Consider the following 23,415-nt stretch of genomic DNA (forward strand, 5'->3'; position numbering starts at 1 on the left):
AAAATTCATAAACCTATTATAGGATCATAGGTGATCATTTTTGAAAATAATGTCACAATGCAATGATTTTAGGCTTAATGATTAACAGGCTTAATTTCTTTTGGCTAAAATATATTTATTAATGGAGTGTCTATTTACACGCCTTGTTGGCAGAGGCTATTTACACTAACTCCGCCCAATGACGTCTGATTGGGCCAGACAAAACTACGGAAGATGCTGGATTGTCAATTGTAGCAATATTAAGACGCATGATAGAAAGTTTTGACGCAAATCGACGCGAATTCGAATCTCCCTTTTCCCATCTCATACCAGATCGGAAAGGCATTTATTTTCAATAAACATGTAGAAAATATTCAAAAAGTGGAAATAAAGTGTCTAACGTATGTTTAATAATAAAGTGTTTTTCAGTTAGGGTTTGGGGAAGGTGTAGGGAGGGCTTTATTGTCCTAATAAGCAATAGCCACAGCCATTTATTCATTTAGGTTTATTTATAAAAATAAATATAGATTTATTTGTACAAATTTAAATAAATAGATTTTATGCATTGTTAGATTGAATGGATCTCCACGTCAGAAAAATCAGACAAATCAGATCTGACCCCGGACGCCGAATCCCTGTGAGCCTCGCAAGAGCACGGAAATAAGTAAAATAAGTAATATAACATATAAAAAGACATAATTTAATAATAAGAATAAAATTATGAATAAATATTAAAACATAAATTATATAAATCAAATAATATTATTAATAAATTATTAAATGATAAATCTAATGACAACTACATAAATGATTATAAAATGTAATCATGAAAAAAACAAAGTAAAACAACACGTTGTGTTAAATGTTTGCTCTCTTAAAGTAACACACACACACACACAGATTGTTATTGGGAATCCTTAGATCCTTCATTAATAAACAAATAGATGTATTTATTTGTATTTATTCAGTATATTTATTTTAAAATACATTCATTAATTTAATTTAGTCAATCATATTAATTGTATTTAATTTTGGGGTGAACTGTGACCTGGACATGTTTTCATAATATTTACCTGCATTTTGTTTTTTTATATTATTATTTTTGTTGATTTAATTGTGGGACCAAACTCTGGAGCCAGATCCTGTAACACACCTTGCCAAAACGTTGTGGTACCATGTTATAGTGATGGTATCAGATGGTAATACCATGGTACTCCAAGAATACCACAGTACTTTTTTATTTACTTTTTTGTTAATGGCAAACTAGTGAATGAAACTCTGAACATGAACTACACAGACACAAATTCAATTGTGTAAGATGGTAGTGGGTGAAGTGACATCATATCGCCCCTATCAAACCAGTTCACTGTGGTTCATATCATTGATCTGTATCAAATCAGATCATTCAGTCAACAACGTTTTGGTCCAGTCAAAGTCAACATGAAATGAAAATGTTTACTTTCTTGAAACACATTTCTGGTGTTATTTTGAACAAATGTATCTGTGCACGTTAGTCAAAAAGAAAATTAATTGAACAATGTATAAATTATGTCACATTACAGAAGTAGGCCTATAATGAGCAGCAAACTCCATTTCATGTTGACTTTAAATTATACTTTTCTCTATCAGAAGGGCTTTTATTATGTAATCTTAAACAGCTTCTTTTCCTGAGCATCTATCTATCTATCTATCTATCTATCTATCTATCTATTTATGTGTTGTGTTCACCATGAAGCCATTCTAATCATTTTGATTGATCATTCCTATTGATTGTGTAAATAACAAGGGCATGCGGACAGCAACAAGTCTAGTAAAGTTTTGACAGTGTCTTATTGTTAAAGCTGAACAATTGCAGTCATTTTACACGGATTACACGAGGACGAAATAACAGAAGATTTTACGAGTCTAAAGATGTCTTTTCTTACCATTCCCTTGTGTACAGAACGTGCTTAGATGAATGTGAGGCTACTCAAGTGTCTAGCAATTATATGAAAAACAAAAAGAGAAATTTACAAGTAATATTTATCCTAATAGAGCTTTTAGTGCCAAAGGGGGGAGGGGGAGGGAGAAGGTGTGGCGAAATGTGTGTTTTTCGTAACATGATGATATGAATCGTTTTTATGGTGATGAGTATTCTTTTTATAAATATATATTATAAATATACCAGACTTTGGGACTCAAAGCAATACAAACCATACGCATATACAAAGCACATCGGCTTTAGAAGTTTTCTAATCAATCTGAAACTTCTTTCTGTGAATGAGAAATCTTCCTCCGTCTCAATACGTCATATTTCGGGGATTCAGGCCGCATCTACGCACCAGACACGTGTTTCAAAACCAGATCGCTCGCATTTAAATCAATGCTTCTGTCTACACTAAAAACCATGAAAGCTTGTTTCCGCCACGGAATAAAAAAATAAAGTATTTTTAAAGGGGACCAAATATGCAAAATTCACTTTTATAAGGTGTTTGAACAGAGATGAGTGTCCACAGAGTGTGTAAACAAGCAGCCTATAATGGTAATACACCCACTCCTTTTTTACAATCCCCATAAATCATAAACAGAGCAGCAACTCTTTTACATTTAAAGGGACACACACAAAACGACGTGTTTTTTCTCACACCCAAACGGGCAGATTTGACAAGCTATAATGATCTTCACAGACACATTCTGGGGACTCCAGAGAATTATATTACATCTTGTGAAAAGAGGCATAAAAGGTTCCCTTTAAGACTTTCATTCTCTCGCTATTGCTATAGTTAACATCTCGCAATTCACATCTCACAAAAAAACGTGCAATTCTGAGAAAAAAAGTCAGAAGACTGTAAAATATAAACTCGAGAATTGCGAGAAATGAAATCAGAATTCGTGATTAAAGTTGCAATTATCTTCTTTTCTTTTTTTTCGTGGCAGAAACAAGCGTCCATAATCTGCATATCCAGGCCAACGCCAGCAGTTTTTATTTTCTCCTAAAAATACAATTATTTAATTTTATTTAAAAATATCGTGCATTTGAATTACTTGCTGTTTTGTGAATTAATTTTTGTTATATATTTAATTAAGTACTGACCAGCTAACTATATGTTGTAGCAATACTTTAACATTATAATAATGAGTATATGATGCTAAGTCCATGACAGTCACTTCCAGTGTAAACAGTCTCCTAAATCGGGCACGACACGATAAAGCGATCTCTTCCGGTAAGTGTTTTTCTGCAGTGTTGCCACATCCCAGATAGCGCATGTACATCTGCAAGATGTCTGTTAAAGATCACTTCATCTGGAAAGCATCTGCTGTTTATTAACATCTGATAGACATCTTTAAGATGTCAGTTTAACATACATTCTAAATCATTACATCTTAAAGACATTTTCTAAACGTCTATTTGACATCTGACAGGAAACGTCCTATAGACGTATAGCAGATGAGCAAACACAAAAAAATACGTCTTCCAGATGTAAACACGCACATTAAATAGACGTCTCCGTGATGTAAGTGTGCTATCTGGGATCTCACTGGTCCGAAAATGCTGCTACGCATAACTGTATATTAGGAATCAAATATCTTCTATGATTGTGCAGCAGATCAGTGTGAGCAAACACATTGTTTGTCGTTTGAAACTGATTAGGATAGTGTTTGTTAGATGAGCGATCTGCTGAAGTATCAACGGACGCTGTGCGGGTGATGCTGTTTTCTAAGTAACGCCCAGTAAACAATTACCGTCTTTCAACGGTTGAAATATGGTTGAAAATAAGCCGGTCCGCCTTGGACTGGTTTACGACTGTTTGACTACGTGTTTTCAACTGATCATCTAAGACAGGATAAGTCTGTTATAGGCTACATGCTAAAATAACGGAGAAAAACAAACTACCAAACCATTATCTCAAATAAATTTAAAGAGTTTTACACATTCCATCAAGACATTGAAGATTTTCAACGTTGAAAAGTCGTAATTATACGTTGAAGATTTACGTCTTTTCAACGACGACATTTTGCTAGCTGGGCGATTTTTTTAAGATGATCGACAGAATAAGGTTTTAAAATCTCGTTAAACTCGGTTGGCTGAACCGTCATCTTATTACTGTGAGAAAATACTGTGGTCAGCGTAATTCATTCTTTCTATTTGTTTTTGTCTACTGTAATAACATAAATCAGGGGTCGTATTAAATCATAAACCTGTGTGTAATATTCCAGATGATATATAACACGTGTGTCATTTTGGTAATAAGCTTCAGTGTTTTTGCGTCAGGTACACAGAAGCAGCCGGAGAGATTATTCAGATTTATTGCGGTACATTAGGAAGCAGCTGCGGTTTGTCAGGAAAGGCTTAAATTTCATTCGGCGAGATAAAAAAAAAAAGAAGCTTGAAAGACCTTGTGAAATATTGATAAATCTACCCCTGGAAGGCGATTTCTTCATTTTCTCAGTTTCTGTTTGCGGTTTTCTCTTCATTAAGTGAGTTTATGAGCATGGCAGATACATTTGTAGGAGCTCTGGGTTGAATGTCAATGTTGCTGCCTATATTAGACTCACATTGATGTTTACATTTTGCTACTTCATGATGCTTGCTGGAGTACATGAGATCTTTTATTAGTGCTACTGTGTGAAACACAATCGTTTAGCGTTCGCACAGGTTCGTGACTGAAGGACGAAACCAACTCTGTGACTCCATCTCAAGTGCTAACATCTTTTTGTGTATAATTCTTTACTCTCAAGTGAGTGGTTATATTTTTGTTATATCTATATCTATATATTGGGACTTGTGTTTGCTGATTCTCTGATGTAGAGATTCTGTGGATTGTTGATCATCATTGATGTGGTACTGAAGATTACTTTTGTTGACATTTGTTGATATTCCAGTTTCTTGCCGCTTTGTGGGGAAAATAAAAATGTGAGAAAATGCTTACAGCTGTACAAAATTTTTTGTTTCTCCCTTTTTCTTGACTTGGAAACCATTGTGGTGTGGTATTAAATCTTTCCAGTCATTATTAAAAATATGGAATAAGTCCACCCGTCTCTGAGAATTAATGACTCTTGACTTTTCCTACTTGGAAAAGCAGAACTTAAAGGGTTAGTTCACCCAAAAATTTAAATGATCCTATAGTTTACTCACCCTCAAGCCATCCTAGGTGTAAATGACTTCTTCTTTCAGACGAATACAATCAGAGTTATATTAATAAATATCCTGCCTCTTCCAAGCTTTATAATGGGAGTGAATGTTAACTGGGATTTTGAAGTCCAGAAAAAGTGCATCCATCCATCATAAAGTAATCCATAAAGCTCCAGGGGTTTAATAAAGACCTTCTGAAGCAAAGCGATGCGTTTTGTAAGAAAAATAATCACTGGTTTTCGTAACAGCCGTACACGAGTCGAGTACAGGCGTAAGAGTGACCTCTGACCCGACGCATGACGTATTGATGAATGCAGAAGCACAGAGGAAAGAGCGAAACAAAACCGGCATAAATTAGAAGTCTAAAACGAGAGTATTTAAAGAGAAATGTGAGAGGAGCTTGAGTTTGTTGCCCAGCCCTGTTTGTTTAACCCTAACAAACCCAGCAGTTTGTTGCCCAGCCCTAACCCTAACCCAACCCAACCACAAGACGCGTCGACGGTTCACGATTCTCCAGACTTGTGTACGGATGTTACCGGAAGCCAGTGATTATAGTTTATAAAGTTATAAATAATAGTCTAATATAAATTATAGTCTTTATTAACCCCCTGGGGTCGTATGGATTACTTTTATGATGGATGGATGTGCTTTTTTGGGCTTCAAAATTGGTAGCTGCTTTTATCAGTGCATTTAACAGTGCATTCAAGGCATGCATATTATCATGCATTCACTGGGATTCGAACCCATGACCCTGACACCGCATGCTCTTCTGTTTGAGCTACAGGAAAGCTGGTTTAATTGTGTCTTTTAAACAAATAAAAACGTCAATAAGTCAATGTTCCTATATTGTATGATAATCAAACCTGTTTAACAAACATCTAAAGAATGTGTAAAACAGTAAGTGATCTTCTAATCGCGGACCGTTTCGTTTCTTTACACATCTTCCGTCTTATGGACGACCGTCTGAGATATTGCACTTTATCTGAATCATAAATTCACTGTAACCTGTTATTATTGGTTGACTGGTTAAATATGACGCTATTGAATAAAGACTGTAATTGTATTTCTCCATATCAGAGCTCATAACATCCACCAGACTCCACAATGAGCCTCATTCATCACACACGAGCAGAATGAGCTTGTGTGCGAATCGTTCAAGCAACCATTCTTACGTAAATCGTCGCATTGAATTGAATTTTACAATTTACGTAAGAATAGTTTTGGTTCAGGAGAAAAATATTCAAACTCTGAAGCAGCAACAGACTGATAAACATATGAATGAAAGTGCGTCAGTATAATTTCCCATCACTCAAACAAATGTCTTGCTCTCACCCCCACACATACACAGGCCATGGCTTGTGTAGAAGTGGGCGGTAGTTTCCATTATCCAGTTTTCATTCTCTTTTAAAGACTTGGCATCATAAATACCCCTGGCTCCTCTCCTCTCATGTAGAGCAGTGCAATGCCATATAGGTTTTTTTTCCCACTCTGTGCCCTTATGACTTGACAAATCCAAAGCATTCATGAAATATATAAATAAACAAAAATGCAGAGAGAAAGAAAGCAGGGGACGATATCTAAGAGAATAAATCTCTCTCTGTGGAGAGGATTGAAAGTGTATTGATGTGAAGGACGTCGCCTGCAGCCAATCGAAAAGATTGAACACTGTCAATGGATTTGAGCTTTATAAACACAAATATTGCTCAGATGTTATTGCCCAGGGGTCTCATTTATAAAACTGTTCGTAGGAAGTGTACGTGCGCCCGAAAGCCAAAAATGGCATATGCCAAAAAATATAGACTTATAAAACCGATTGTACGCCAGAACCTGCACAAAATTCCCTTTATAAATCCCAGTCAGCGGAAGATTGTGTGCACATGCATCTCCACCCCAAAATAACTATATATGGAGCTTACAACGCCTCGTTTTACCATGCATATCCTCATCTGCATATCATTTGCATATGCATATTCATCCACGTGATACCATGTTTAACGGTACAAGACATTAGGAAAATATGAGATACGGATGTGTCGTCACGTTATCTCAGTTCCAGCAATATTTGCTTAGTATCAGTCTATTTCAGTTGCCTCAAAATAGCAACGCGCCAACAATGCGCCTGAACACACATCGTTTTCAGACCAGCAGCCCATGGGCGAAAAGATGGGTGCAAATGCATTTGCTATTTAAACAACGTAGCGCAGGACGTAAAAATGATAACTGCGTCAGGCTGAAACTAGCAAAATAGCTGCATTGTGCCGGATGTATGATAGGGCCCTTAAAGTGTCTTTCCTTCATCTGTCGTGTCGTCAGTCCCTCAGCTCACCGTCGGTGTCGCCAAACTACTCCGTCTCCAAAATATTTGTACGCATTGGTCAGAGTTTGCGTGCAAGTGCACAAATTTTCCCGTCAAGTTAGTTTTTATAAATCACAACTTATGCGTGGGAAGTGGCGTACGCCTCTTTCAGGGCCTGTTTTGTGCGACACAACGGTTATAAATGAGGCCCTGATCTTTAAATGGAAGAGTCTGGCCTTGGGGACGAATACTCTGAGTTTCATTTCTGTTCCACTAGTTTCAACGATACTGAAGAACAAAAGACATTTTCAGCTGCTAATGTATTAGTTATTTTGAGGATTTGTCATGCAGTAGAGGTCTTCTGCTCTAAAGCGCTGCATGTGCTGCAAAAACAGCTTCCCTGGAGCTTTTGTTTCTCACTCACGATCGTATCTCAGCAACTCTTGCCCTGCATGAGACCTTTATTTTACCAGCCCAGATCATTAACCAACAGACCAGCCGTGCACTCCATCATTTCAGATGTGTGTTTCACTTCCCAGCTCATTTATCAGCGCACACACACACGGCAAACTCATGTGAGCGAGCATGTGACTGAACATATGTTCAATATATAGTACTAGCATACTGCTTACTATATATACTATATATGTAGTATGTAAAAATAAACCAGTGTGGAGGTCACATGACCTGACTGAGCAAGTTATAAATACAGTTCTTTGCATTTTAAAACTGCATTTAGAGTACAAAAGTATTTACTTTTGGCAGTCTAGTCAATCCGATCGCGATTAATCGCATCCCATATAAAAGTTTGTTTACATAATATATGTGTGCGTGCTGTGTGTATTTATATATACAAAATATTTATACACACATGCATGTATGTATTTAAGAAAATTTTGTTTATATATAAAGTATGTATAAATGTATATACAGTATATACATGCAAATATTTCTTAAATATACATGCAGGCATGTGTGTGACAGCAGATGGCAAGCTTATGTAATTACGTGTGGGCGAGAGCAACGAACAGCAACACGTTTCAATTCAAGACCCCGAGATCACATGTCATTCAAACGCACACGCACCAGGAAAATGTGTGGTGATCACACTAATCACATATAAGACCACTTCAGAAACACACACACACACACAGCTGTTAATTTGAAGTGCCCCCACACTTGAAGCTCCTCCAGACGAGTGTGTAATGTTGCATTTGTCTTAAATGCTGCTTGCTTCCTGTTTCATCTGTGTAATTTAACTTGCACTATATGTGCTCATCTGTAACAGCAGAACATTACTGAATAATAATAATGGCTTTGTTCAAATGCATGCTACCACACTATTTCTGCAGTATAAAGTATGTATTCTGTGCCTACACACACTGTCAGAAAAACTGCACATTATCTTGTATATTATCTACCCCTATAAGGTGCACTAACAATACCAAGGTCACGTGATTGATGCATATATTTGCAAAATGTATACCTTGAATATACTAAGTTGCCTTGCCCTTGTGAAAAAGATGTATAATTTAGCATACTTTTAAAAAGAGTACTTATTATGGAAATAATATACTTTAAAAGAGTAAACTGTATTGTGAACTAAATGTATTGTTTTCAGATATGAAACTGCATGGTCTATAGAATTAAAGGAATAAAATGATTGACTACAGGGGGAAACGTATTGTGGTTTAAACTTAAATTAAAGTCCCCCTGTAGTCAATAATCTTATCCCCTTAAAACTCATCTTTGATCACAAAATGACATATTTAAAGTTTTTTCCTTTAAAAAAATTCTTCACACCTTAAAATAGCTTGAATGTAACTCTACACCCGTGCCTCATTTAGTTCTATGAATATGCAAATGAGCCCCGCCTCTACTCACTCACAGATCCGTTTCCTCACTAGAGAAGCGTTCAGTTTTTCCTCTTGCAAATTCCGTCATGCAAATAGCGAATCCGCCATGGCGCGAGTGCAACTGGCTTTAAAAGGGAATGGGAGATGAGACTCTGATTGGTTTATTGCACGTTATGCCCAAAACACACCCTTTACTCATTAAGAGAACAGGGACAACCCTTTTAGACCATGCACCGCGCACGCCGACCATTTTTCCCGTCATTAAACTAGCAAAAGTGGATTCGGACACACTAAGTGCACTTGCGCCCTGCACTTTAGACCACGTGCTTAGATCGTTAAAATAGGGCCCATAGTCATGATAGTGTACTCACTTTAAGTACACTTCAATGGCCGTTTATTTCATTAATATTATATTATCTGCAAGTACTGTTTTTTTTAAATATACTTTTATGATTTGAAGTACACTACAAGTGCACATTCGATACAAATAAGCACACTAACAACTTTTTCACACTGAATGCATGAATGTAAATGTACCACATTTACCAATATGTGCAGTATACAATAGAGCATGCTGCGATGGGAATCCCGTCCCAATGCATCCCACAAGGCAATCATATCCAGTGTGACGACTGAACCAAAGGTGACATCTCTTTCACCTCATTATTTGATCCGGCCGCCAAAAGTTAATATATTTAAAAATGCTAAATAATTATGTCATGTGACAACAGTGTTGCATACTACTGCCAGCATTCTGTTTGATGTACTATTTGATAAATAATAGTGCAGTATGCTAGTACTGTGATCTCTTCTCTTTATATTTCACAGCGACAGGAAACTGTTCTGAAATCATCTTCTCATTAGTGTCACTGATACGGCGACGACTGAAAACAATATTCTGGCACACGAAACCCTAGTGCCACACCAGGACTCCAAATAAAACAGCTGTTTTAAAGTGGACACACTCAAACTCTCGCTTCCTTCTGTTTCTCACTGTCTTCCACACACACACACACACACACACACACACACACACACACACACTGGCAGTGCTGTACATCTAAATAGCCCGAGTGACTAATTCCTGTGCATTTGAGCACTCTGCGCTGTCTATTCTGGGCTGTTAGGATGGAGTGTGTGAATCATAGTCGTTGTGGTAATTGCTCCTCTTTGTCTTCCCCCACCCTGCTCTGTTCTGATTGGTTAATGAGGCTCGTTAAAAGCCCCAGCTTGTTCATTCAGTAGAAGAGACAGCTGAGCTCAGAGGGGGACGTCAGATGGCCTTTTCTGTCTTAACCAGCTCTAAATTTAATCAGCCAATAGCATTTAGGAAAAAATAGCACTTCATACATTAAGTTTGTTTACTGCATCATTACATGTTTAAAGCACTAATGGCCCGAGGAAGTTTTCCTTCATACAGCAGCGGGGCACATTATTGTTCCCAAAGGTCAAAATGTGTGCAATGCTGCTAAAAATCTTATAATAAATGAATGTGTGTGTGCTTTATGCACCCGACGGAACGAGCCTGTTTTTTGTTTTCTCATCCTAATGAAATTCTCTTGGATGTTTTTCAACCCTCAGGTGCTGAAAACTTGCATCTGATTGTTCCTGTAACTGTTCAAAGCACATGAATATTTAATGGGGCAAGCATTGACACGTTTATGATTGGCTGTCACTGTCTTCAGTAGAAACTGCAACATTACTCATCAAATTGAGGAAATGAGAGTCTAAGGAAGTGATTTGCGCAATACAATCAAACCATCTACTGAAGAAAAGCTGTTGCAACTCACACAATGTCTAACAAACTTTTATCTCAATTCCAAATTTGCCATCAGAAGTTTACGCTGCTTATGATGCTAAAGTGTTTGTTTTTCCAGAACTCCATTTATTGACGTGGAACTGACCTTTACAGGACGATAATGGAGAATGTGGATTTAAAATAATTGTTAACCAAGGGTTAAGTGTTTGAAATTACATCAGCGTTGGAACTGAATGGTCTTTTCTGTTTACTAATTTTTTTTTTTTTACATTTTCATTTCAATAAACTTTGTAATAAGCACAAAATTTAGTGTTGGTTTTGCATAAAATAGTTTTGAAGTTGTATTATGCACACATCCAAAAACTTTAGGCAGGTGCACGATCAGATAAAGCACTTCGCTAAAGAATAAACAAATGTATTTATAAAATCATTATTTATTATTTAAAGGGCACCTATTATGCCCCTTTTTAGAAGATGTAATATTGGTCTTGGGTGTCCCCAGAATGTATTTGTGAAGTTTCAGCACAAAATACCCCAGTTAATTTATTATAACCATTTGAAAATGTCATTTTTGGGGCCTGTTTTAAAAAGAGCTGTTTTGGCGTCTACCACTTTAAATGTAAATGAGCTGCATATCCCCGCCCTGCTGCTGGACCCAGATGATGAAGAGAGTCCGGCACAGAATAAACACGAAAGAGAATGGACTAAACGTCTCGGAATGGTTATTTGATACATTTATGTACTTACAAAGTTTTAATCGCGTCCCTTTTGCCATTATGGATGTGCAACACACACACACACACACATACGAACTGTGATAACAATTTTTTGAAACTACACACACACACACACACACACACACACACACACTACTGTGAAGTACAAACGAATTTTTGTATTTATTTCTTAAGGGGAGGGAGATAGACGTTTATATAGCCTACTGTCTATGGAGATAGAGCAGCCCTTAATTTATTTACATTTGTTATTGCTGCAAAAAAAATGATACGTGACATAAAACTGTCTGACCTTGTTTGTTGAGACATCCTATGACGACGACAATAAATAGCTTTAGACGCATTTGTTGTTGAACTGGCTGACATCGATTGAAATGACTATTTGCTCAAAAATCATAAAATACACTTACTTTTTCTGGAGGTGACGTTGGATCGCGAATTAGGCAACGATCCACACTCTAGGATTAATAACTTTGACCCTCGTTAACAGTCAGTCAGAAAATGAATCTCGTATTTAGGACGTTTAAGTGGTGCCTTTTCTTCATAAATAAAATCCATCCGCTGCGTTTTCAGTGGCTCTGATGTCAGTGAAGACTAGTATGTCCATTCTTACATCCCACAACACACTTCTTAGGAGACATTACCGGCTGTCGTTGAAACAATGGAGGATGCAGATCACCGAGGGCGGGGTCTATGCCAAAACCAGATGTCAATCAAATCACGTCGGCGGGGCTTAGCTCATTTCTACGTCACAGTGAGGAAAATCTAGAACAGGGTGTTCTGAGACAGTGCTTATGATTTATTGAGATAGTAAAAAAACTACTGGGTGGATTTTTATCATTCTAGGGTGGTTTTGCTCACACACTGCCAACACACATTTATGTTCAAACACCATGTAAAAGTGAATTTTGCATAATAGGTGCCCTTTAATAAATTATTATTAGTTTTTTAAAAACCCTGAATGTTTTTAAATGTTTTTTGGTACGCCGCAGTGGCAGTGTGCTGATTTTTGTTTGCATTAAATGGTATCATGATCAGTGGCCTATAGAGGCTGTTTATACCACAACATTTTCATCTAAAAACTGAAAACCTTTTATGCATTTTAGCCGGTCCTTTACACGACAGCGGCTTTTTGTGGGCCTGAAAACTTTTAAAAAATGGTTTCAAAGTGCAAGTTTTTAAAATAAATACCATTATTGTCTGCGTGTACACTAAAAAACGCACATTTGTGAAAACGGTGACGTCGTGCACATGCGTATTAAGTAGGGGTGTAACAGTACACTGAAGTCACGGTTCCATACGAGTTTGTTACAACAGAAAAAAATCCTCAATGCTATGTTTCCTTTCATTCATTTTGAGCAGAAAGTAGTGCAAATTACAGTTTGTTCCACCTACAGTACAGCCTCCTTTAGTGTAGCACTAATCAATAAACAGAATGAACTCTTGCAGTTATTTTAAAAATTGTTGTAGGGCTGATACAAATTAAAAGGTATTATTATATCAAAAGGCTACAAAATAAATGGAAAAATAAAACTTGTGCAGAGATTAGATTCATTAACATGCGGTAACAATGGCGGATGCACAAAGTTCAATATTACACTTTTTCAAGAAATCACGGAAAGATGAGCAAGAAACTCATTATAACAGCGGAAACAACTTGAGATACTCCGTCATTTACGGTCATACAGATCCTCATCTATTTTATTTGTGTACACTCACAATAAAAAAACATTGTGCTTTTGTAAAATAAAGAAAACAATCATGATGCCGCTTTCCGCCATCCCAGTTTCCTTTCGTGAAGTTTGTGGAGAGCGTCACAGCAATGAATGGAAACGAAGCGTTTAGGCTACTAGCAAGCTCTTGCGTCCCATCTGAACTCTTATATTTTACGTCTAATGTCTTCTTCTTCTGCTCTTTTTCCTGTTGTGGCAATTATGGTTAGCATAGCAAACAATGTTGCATTAGCACATGCGCCCTCTTCTGGATTGGAGTGTGGATCGCCTGTGTCTGACTGTATTCATCGTCTGACTGTAAGATGTGACGGTTCAGGACGAATACACGTACCATTACACCCCTAATATTAAGTGTTCTGTCTATAGGCTGTGTCCTTACAAAGTGACATTGCCACCTACTGGCCTGGCAGCATAATACAGTGTTTTTAGTCATTTTTTTGCGGATTGTTTTGACAATGTCGCCTGTACAAAGGAAAAAATGCACAAAGGAACAAAGAAAAAATGCTTCAGTTTTTAGTACATCGTTGTCGTGTAAACGTACCCTTAAAAAATGAAATGTTTAAGCAAAGAGCTGAAACTTTCATTCACAGGGCCCAAAACAGTTAGTGACCCTTCAAACATTTGAAATAAGTGAGAAGTGAAACGTGTGAAATCCTGACATGTCCTTTGGTTGTTTTGCTGATAAATCGGTTATAAAATCAGAAGTGTGTGACTCAGGTTTCAAAGGTCATGCATTTTCACTTCACGAAAGATCTGCCTCTGAGTCTTTGCATGTTTTTAATTCGAAGACATTTGGTGAAAACATTCAAATTCAACACGAAACAACATTTGCAATTAACTTTACTTCAGTAGTGTGATTATTTCAGACTGAAATAGGGTTGTTGTTTTTGTGAGTAAATTGTTGTGATTATGTCAGTGACACATGACCAAATAAATGTGTTTGTCTCTTCATGGGATGAATACGTTAACATGTGTGTGCATACTTATGTGATTGTGTGTGTCATGATAATTATTATGTGTGTGATATAATCAAATGCGTCTGTTTGTATGATGATGAATGGGTTTCTGTGGAAGTGATATAATTACTTCAGAGCGCGCGCTTACTGGCATGTCACATGACTCGTGTCATATGATCATTGCTGTATAAGTTCAGGAGCACGCGGCTGGTCAACAACATAGAGTTTCAGTCCTGCAGATGCGCGGAAGGGCGAGAAGGACACACACCTGTTTCCTTGCGTCCGATCATTATTAAAACCCCCGCGCGCTGCATCGTTAAGTCATTTAACGTTACTCCGTTATATCAGCTGTCGGGCCGTCGTAAGGATGCGCGCGCTCTCCGTCATTGTCTTGTTTGTGTTTCTCGGCGGGTCCGCGGCCGATACTCCTGCTAACTGCACCTATGAGGACCTGCTGGGCACCTGGATCTTCAGTGTGTCTGATGTGGGTCAGGATCGGACCATCGACTGCTCCAGCACAGGTCAGATCAGACAACCATTGTTCACCAGTTCTCATTAACAAGGAAGTTTACTAATGTTTACTTTCGGTTTCATGTTGAGGGTTTCCCCTCCTGTGTGTATCTTTTTCATATAATTGCCCTATTGTTTTGTATACTATACAACAACACAACACAACTCTGCTAGCCTACTGTTTTGATACCATGGTACAGTGATTAGATCATCAATAATTTGATATGTAGTCTACCATGCTACTGCTACATTTTTACCATGATTTGACTAACGTTATATACTAGACCTTATTCACAGCAGCGCCATCTTTGATTTTTAACGGGAATGAAAGCGAGGCTGTGAGAGTAAAGTTGACATTGGGTTTCATTCATCGGTTTGCAGCCCAAACCAACTCAGATGTCCATAAACATTTACCCTTTTCATAGCACAAGGCTTAATTTCAAGAAATAAAATGTATATTAGCCATATAAAACAATTTAAATGTATGATATTGTGATTGCAAACTAATAGGTAAATGTTAAGAAAAATATCCCTTTTATTGCACAGGGCTGTTTTTGGAATTCGCTTTTTATGTTTTATAATAATTTTGGAACTTTTAAGTGTATGAAATACTGTAAGTCCATGAAACTATACAACACTGTTTGACCTAAAGCTATCAAACTTACTAGATTATTAATCTGGTGTTATATTACTGAACCCTTTTAAATCCATTAAACTACAACACTGTTAGACCTAAAGGTAACAAACCAACTTTTGCTATTATCTACATATGTTCTCTACATTCAATGCTCTAAAATAAACTTGGCTGACTGTTGAACAGGGAAGCCGGTGAACACGGTGACTGTGGACCTGCAGAAGTTGTCTGTATCTGTGGATGATCTCGGACACACTGGGTTCTTCACGCTCATCTATAACCAGGGGTTTGAAGTGGTGATCAATGACTACAAATGGTTCGGGTTTTTCAAGGTAAGCGTGATGAGACACATTTAGTCTCAGATGACACCACATGACTGATCAGATGACTGGGGTTTCACATCACAAGGGAAAGTCTGACATCAGCTCTTTTGTGTAGCACTGGTCTCGACTTAAATGTGGCATGACCAGAGGCACTGAATATGTATGTGATATATATATATATATATATATATATATATATATATATATATATATATATATATATATATATATATATATATATATATATATATATATATATATATATATATATATATATATATATATATATATATATATATATATATATGATTTTTTTTTTTTTTTGTTAAAATATCTTCATTACCTAGAGATATTATCATACAAAATTCAAAAAGTAGTCAAAACACAGAACATAAGTTTAATTTTTACAACATTATGTGCTTATTTTTTTAATTAACAAAATGTCAATCTTCATCTTTATAACAGAAGATACATTACAACAATCTTCAAGATACAATAAATCTTCAAATGTGTAACAGATTGTCACCTTTAAAAACAGTCATTTGCGTGGTGGAACAAGCAATGCTATATAGAAATATATAGTTAGCATCTTAATTTAATCTTTGTTTTATTAGTTCAGTAACTAATTGTTAACTCAACTAATTTAATGTAAAGAGCTGGATACTTATTACTAATTAATGTCAACTATAGTAAGTGTATTGATTAGAGTTGCTGTAAACTAAAGATTTTTCTAGTCGACTAGTAGTCTTTTTTTATTTAAGCAATCGCACGTTTATATTAATTTCTGCTGAAATACTGATTATTATTGCGCGTTTATTGCTCACAATAACTTTTTTTTAAAATAATTTTGTAAAATAAAACTATCAATTGGACCCTAAATGAAAGTGTTACCTTATTTTTCTTTCTCTGTGTGTCTAGTATACCCAGCAGGGCTCAGAGGTGACCAGTTACTGCGATCAGACGCTGCCTGGTTGGGTTCATGATGTTTTGGGGAATAACTGGGCCTGTTTCACTGGGAAGAAGGTGCAGCCCATCCCACCCCGAATCGACCGCAATCACATGCTTGGATTCGATCACCAGCTGTGAGTGTTTGATTGTGTCAGCTGTGTTTGTGATTGTCTCTTATCTCGCTGTCTACCTTGATAAGATCTCATGTGATTTCATCTCCCCTGTGCTGCATGAATGATTGATGTTTATTAGTAACAAACATCTTGTATGATCTCTAGGCTCATGAAGTTGCCATACACAAACAACATGGAGTTTGTGGATCAGATAAACTCCGTCCAGAAGTCTTGGAAAGCGGCGTCGTACAGTCTCCATGAGACCTTCACTATACAGGAGATGCTGAGAAGATCAGGAGGACGTGCCTCCAAGATCCCACGGTACACACACTTTCATTGGCCCAGTCAGGCTTCTGTGTGTAAATGAATAATGGATGCCTTTAAAACTGATTTCAAGCTCACAATATCTTTTTTATTTATTTTTTTTAAATCTATTTTCATTTTGATCACCTGATGTTGTTAATGTTTAACCGCTGTTTTTAAATCTCAAAAAAATCTTTTAGTCCATGCTGATTTCAGTTAATGCATGAACAAAACTCCACTAAACTGACTGAACAAAATATATCTCCAAATGAATTGATTGGTTACAGAATAGAGGCTTGTTTTCGCCACAGAGTAAAACAATTTAAAAGGTAATTGCGACTTATCTCGCAAATTCTGACCTTTTTTTTTTTTTTTTCTTGTGAGATATAAACTCGTAATTGTGAGTTATAAAGTCCAATTTTGAGGAAATAGACTTTTTTTTTCTAAGAATTGCGAGTTTTATATCACGTAACTCTGAGAAAAGAAGTCAGAACTGTGAGATGCAAACTCTCAATTACTTTTTATATTTATTTTATGTATTCTGTGGCTGAAACAAGCTACCATATTACAAAATAATAATAATAGCAGCAAAATTTTATTAAGATAAATGGTCAATTAATGAGATTTCTCGCTCGCACTTCTATTCTAAACAAGTAGATAAAATAGACAATATATTGGCCAGGTCTATTCTCTATTCTATTTAAAGTCTGTCAAGTCTAGAGTTGTTAAGTACTATAAACTAATGAATGCTATGACATCTTTTGAAATGGAATGGTGCTATAAAAATATTCTGGAAGGGGATTTTTTTTTTTTTTTTTTTTTTTTTTTGTGTGGAATTTGTCAAATTGATTGTATGGAATAAAAATATTTATAAAAATCTCCCCCTCTCCCTCTCCCTCTCTCAGACGTGTCAGGCCTGTGACCGTTGCTGCAGACAGTAAGATGGCAGCTGGTCTTCCAGAACAATGGGACTGGAGAAACGTGAACGGACTCAGTTATGTCAGCCCTGTCCGCAACCAAGGTGTGTGTGTGTGTGAGAGGGGAAATACTGCAACCAAAACAGTTGCCTCAGTCAGTGTTTGCTCAGAGCTGAACATATAAAAAAAGTCTTCAATGCAGTGCTTTACCACCTTCAGTTGAGTCAGTCCTGGGATTAACATCAATATGCTACTATTGATTGTGTTCAATCTGAAATCCTGGGAGTGTGTGTGTTATTGACAGTTCTTACTGGAACCTGACAAATGATGCTAGAAACACTACCAGGAAATTACAAGCTCTTCCTCTATTGTGTTTGGCTGTTTCTCATGCGTTTCCCCAGCAAACTTTATTTATAACGTTTAATATTTTATTTATTTTAAAATTTAAGTGTATAAAAATGATTGAATTTAAGTTTCTGGAGAGGCCACCATTTCTATTTGCCCTCATAAAAAGTGCAGGGATGTTTTTTAATGTCTATGATCTGTCTTACTTCAGTATTATAATGTCTATTATAGTGCATAATACTTTGAATTAGCTTGTATTTTAATTTTTGTTTTATTACTTTTGGATACTAGGGTGTAACTTTTTACCAGCTTGGAAATGTGAAATATTTTGTACTGAAAAATATTGCGGTCCTTTGAGTAAGTTGGTTGGGTCTTGTCAATAATTTGTGTATTTAAAACCTGACTTTTTCGTAAGATATCTGACCATTTTTGACCCTGGAACGGTTCTCATCACACTGACAGTCTGTTTTGGATTTGTATGTTTCCACTTGCTCTTGGGTTTACGGTCTCATCTTCCCTAGTCCGTCTTGTACAGCCGAAGAGAAACAGACGCATATTTCTCATGTCTTCTCTCTGAAATAAGTGCGAGTGGATGATCGGCTCTTCAGGCGCTGGTTGCCGTGTCTGGAGTGGCTCTTCCCTTTCAGAGTCCGATAGCGTCTGCCTTTTAAGAGCTCCTTCAGAAGCTCGGGATACATTAGAGAAGGAAGGAGAGCGGATTAAAGGAGGTTTCTGTAGGATGGGGAAATGAGGTTGTGAATTGGCCTTTTTCACCTGTAAATGATTTCTTCTCTTCTTTCTTTCTCAAGCTCAATGCGGCAGCTGTTACTCTTTTGCCACTATGGGAATGCTTGAAGCCCGAGTCCGGATCCAGACGAACAACACCCAGCAGCCAGTGTTCAGTCCTCAGCAAGTGGTGTCCTGCTCCCAGTATTCTCAGGGTAAAAGCATGTGTTGATGCCCTGAGGCAAATGTTTAATATGACCCGTATCTGTGCCGAACTTCAGAGGGCCTGTCTGTGTATTTGCAGTTATAAAACTGTGAATGTTTGCTTTTCCAATACCCTCAGGATTATGGTTACACAATCCGATTGAGATCAAAATGGATTCATTGCGTAAATGTTTGACTTGGTGCCCCCTCTCCCCCTCCCCCTGTAGGTTTTGTAAGAAAAGAAAAAATCATTAACTCTTTATTTTACAGTGCCCTTCATGTACTTACTATAGTAACAACAGTAATTTATGCATTATTACATGCAACTAAACCTTATCCTAAACTAGTAAGTACATGTTTGTTGATATTGCTCCATATTTAAATGCATAATTATTATTATTTTTTTTTAGGGATATAGACATGTATGCTTTTATACATTGCAAAGCTTTAATAAAAATAAAACATTGTTCAGGTTTGTAAAGTTTCAGGATAAATGCTGTTTTTTTTTTTTGTTTTTTTTTTTTAACTACATTAAAATTGAGAGGAATGAACAAACTATGCTTGAAAGGATGTTTATATACGTTTTTTAGATTTAGTTTCTGCATGCTATCGTTTTTAATAATAATGGATATCATCATCCATTATTATTAATAGCAACAATTCTGTTATTTGTTTTATACCATACAAGTTATTTTAAAAAATTTGTTGCAATTGTCATAATCAAATATATAACATTTAAAATGTTTTTTTTTTTGTTTTTTTTTTCATAATTGTGCAATTAAATGGATGTTCTGCAGTTCAAGTTTTGGATTTCTAAGTGTTTTGTCTTCTGTACAGGTTGTGATGGAGGTTTTCCATACCTGATTGGTAAATACATCCAGGACTTCGGCATTGTGGAGGAGAACTGTTTCCCGTACACCGGAGATGATTCTCCCTGCAAAGTCCCTGAGAAATGCACACGGTGGTATGCCTCCGAGTATCACTACGTGGGTGGTTTTTACGGGGGATGCAGCGAGGAGGCCATGATGCTGGAGCTGGTCAAGAACGGCCCCATGGGAGTGGCACTGGAGGTGTACCCAGATTTCATGAACTATAAAGAGGGCATCTACCATCACACCTTCCTCCGCGACTCCAACAATCCCTTTGAGCTGACCAATCATGCCGTGTTGTTGGTGGGATACGGGAAGTGCCATAAGACCGGGGAGAAATACTGGATCGTGAAGAACAGCTGGGGATCCAACTGGGGCGAGAACGGGTTTTTCAAAATCCGCCGTGGAACGGATGAGTGTGCCATTGAGAGCATTGCTGTAGCGGCTACGCCAATCTCCAAACTTTGAGCGCGTGTAGATGAATGGGTCAGTTAAAACAAGCACAGTCAGAGTCATGTTTCTGAGCATTTTTATAATTGCAATTCTGCAGCCTAAAAAAGGGAAAACCGTGCTTCTTTTCATTTCATTTTAACTTTGTTGCCTAGTTGAAAACTTAAACCTGTTTCTTTTTCTCCATGACCTGAAGGTTAGGTGATGAAAGAAGCCATGTAGAATAGTAACTTCACAGTCTTGTAATTCATCTTTTCTCTCTTTCAGGTTCGTTTTAATAGCAAACGGTGTGAAATTACAAGACCTGATAGACTTGATTCGGTCTCACTTCTCAAACATTAAATAACAAAAACGCTTTGAAGCAGGTTTAGGTTTTTTTGTTTTGTTTTTTTTTTAGCTTCGAGGTTCTCCTCTTTGGTCTGGTTCCATGTGACATTTGACGTCAACTCTGTCTCCAGAGCGTTGACTTTTCCTGTCGCTGACCTCTAGGGAATTTGCTCATCTTCTGTGCCTTTTACTTCTATGCCTTCTGTTGCCAGCAGCCCTTTTACAGAACAATAGTGGAGCCACTCGGTTTCCGTCCCTTCAACTTGAAGCATCTAGTCAAGATATTCTTCTTGCTCAGATCCACATGAGAATGAATCTTAGAGCTTGAAAGTCCCCAAGATGCCATCTTCCTCTTTTCCTCTGAATACCTGGAAAAACTCTTGCTCTGATTCAGTCTGTCATGTTTTTGTCTTGGGTCACCTGCACTTCCAATTGTTGCTGTCAGCCAAAAGCAACCCTGTCTAGAGTCTAGTTATGGCTTTAAATTGATGTAATCATTTTAATCTAGAGGCATGACCTACATGCATTTTGCGGTGTTTTGTTGCAACTGACCTCCTGAGAGAAAGAGACCTTGTGTCGTTGTTCTGTTAGCGAGGATTTCCAAAAGGACAGTGTGATAGAAATTGGCAATTTAATTCTCAACTGCTTAAAGTGTGTTTTTAGAAGAAAAAAAAAAGGGATTTTAGATTTTGGTTGATCCGTGTGAGCTCTGAATGTCACATTTGCACTTTCTGTATACATTTTTGCACCACTTTTTTAATTGGACAAGAGGTCATTTTGTATTCTGAGAATATCAAGTTGGCAATTGTCCTCAGGAAAATCCATACTTCTGGTTTAATGAACAATCACTCGAATATCAATAGACTAAAGGGATGTGCATTATATTTTGAGTCCTGTCAGGGTATTTGCCAAAAGATAAGCTGCTCAGGACTTTTTTAATATTTTGCCTTTGTATCTGTGTCTGTTTCATGATCTTTAATAAATTTGCTTTTAATGATACGTTTGACTTCAGGTGTACTTGACTTTGTGTTGCCTCAATGCTTAATACATGAGATCAGACTTGTATAAATTACAGCCATAAATGATATCAAATCCAATTCAAATAGACTCTGTTCAGAATTTAAGAGGGTTTTGGTAATTCAGGATATAATATGCAACTGACATTTATCAAAGTCTGACGTCACGCATCGCCTTTCCAGGTCCAATCTATCAGATGGCAAACAGCAAACTGTGCTAATATACACTCACGTGTGCTGTAATACTACTGAAAAGCCATGATCCTAACCTTTATCTTCATAAAATTTCAGCTTTTTATGTTAAAGTTTCTTTTATGAATTGTTAGAATATAGGCTTTGTCGAGAGTCACATGAACAAGAGTTCACGGTCTCATCGCATCCGCTTGTCAGAGAAAGTGTTTACTGCAGTATAAACTGACAGTCTATGGACACTTGTTGGTGTGTTATTCAATTTTAATATTCAAATGTCAATGAGAAGACAAAATTTAAGCTTTTAGATATCAATCTTTAGTAGCTCCTTTGACGACATTTTGAGTAAAACGGCTCTGTCTTTCAAAACGATTTTGCAAACGACTTGCAAAACCTGTTTTATGCCCGGTACGATTTTGGGCTGTCCCAGATGAAAGATGACCAATCGAGGCGAAACTGCTACATCGTACAGTGAGAGAAGTTCAAAGATGGCTGTTGTCGTGGTCTTGCAACCAAAGATAGCCAACGTTCATTTTCTGACAGTCATAAATTTAGCATGATCATCTCAGTGTGTTTGCTGCCATGAACTACCTCTACTGACTGGCCAATGCAACATGAAATACCGTATTGATCAACACGACACTGCGCTAAAACTTAAAACTACTTTCCTCAAGCTCCATTTGCAAAATCACCATGCCAAGATGGCCTCTTTTCCCAAGCCATGACCGTTTTGCTTCATTCTATTTTTTTCAGCGCACATAAAAACCACAATTGCCAAAATGTGATTCATTTGACTCTGTTTTCACCACTAGCTCATGCCAATGACGTTTTATTCTTCTACAGTAACTTGCATCGTAGCCTACGATTCAATAGGTGTCATCATCATACTGTCTATACATGTCGTACCCAAGTTTATCAGATCAGTGTTGCACAGTGTGATTTGTAATGATCTTATAGGATTGCCGAATACAGAAGTTTGTTGCACATAACCCCCATTGGTGTCCGGGATGGCGTCAGCCTGGACACTATAGTGCACTCAATGAGTTATTAAAAGTTTATATCTTAAAAGTGTAATATAAATAAACAGTGTTCATGAACAGCTGTTGAGATTTTAC

At 37.0% G+C, this 23,415-nt stretch overlaps 1 protein-coding gene across 1 annotated transcript; it reads left to right on the forward strand.

The window, feature by feature from the left end:
- The first annotated feature begins 14,576 nt into the window (after nucleotides 1–14,576).
- Nucleotides 14,577–21,120, forward strand: ctsc (cathepsin C). The gene is made up of 7 exons (XM_079886801.1): nucleotides 14,577–14,947; nucleotides 15,757–15,902; nucleotides 16,812–16,975; nucleotides 17,120–17,275; nucleotides 18,163–18,278; nucleotides 19,329–19,460; nucleotides 20,287–21,120. The coding sequence occupies exons 1-7, from the start codon at nucleotides 14,794–14,796 to the stop codon at nucleotides 20,784–20,786; spliced, it is 1,368 nt and encodes a 455-aa protein (XP_079742927.1). The 5' UTR covers nucleotides 14,577–14,793; the 3' UTR covers nucleotides 20,787–21,120.
- Nucleotides 21,121–23,415: the final 2,295 nt, after the last annotated feature.

This window comes from Squalius cephalus (genome assembly GCF_949319135.1).
Source record: "Squalius cephalus genome assembly, chromosome: 11".
Taxonomy (NCBI): domain Eukaryota; kingdom Metazoa; phylum Chordata; class Actinopteri; order Cypriniformes; family Leuciscidae; genus Squalius; species Squalius cephalus.

What these genes read in the sequence shown, in the direction of transcription:
- ctsc (XM_079886801.1), top strand. Translation starts at nt 14,794, where the DNA reads ATGCGCGCGCTCTCCGTCATTGTCTTGTTTGTGTTTCTCGGCGGGTCC. An exon ending in CATCGACTGCTCCAGCACAG is followed by an intron (nt 14,948 to 15,756) that starts GTCAGATCAGAC and finishes ACTGTTGAACAG; the next exon opens with GGAAGCCGGTGAACACGGTG. An exon ending in CTGCTCCCAGTATTCTCAGG is followed by an intron (nt 19,461 to 20,286) that starts GTAAAAGCATGT and finishes TCTTCTGTACAG; the next exon opens with GTTGTGATGGAGGTTTTCCA.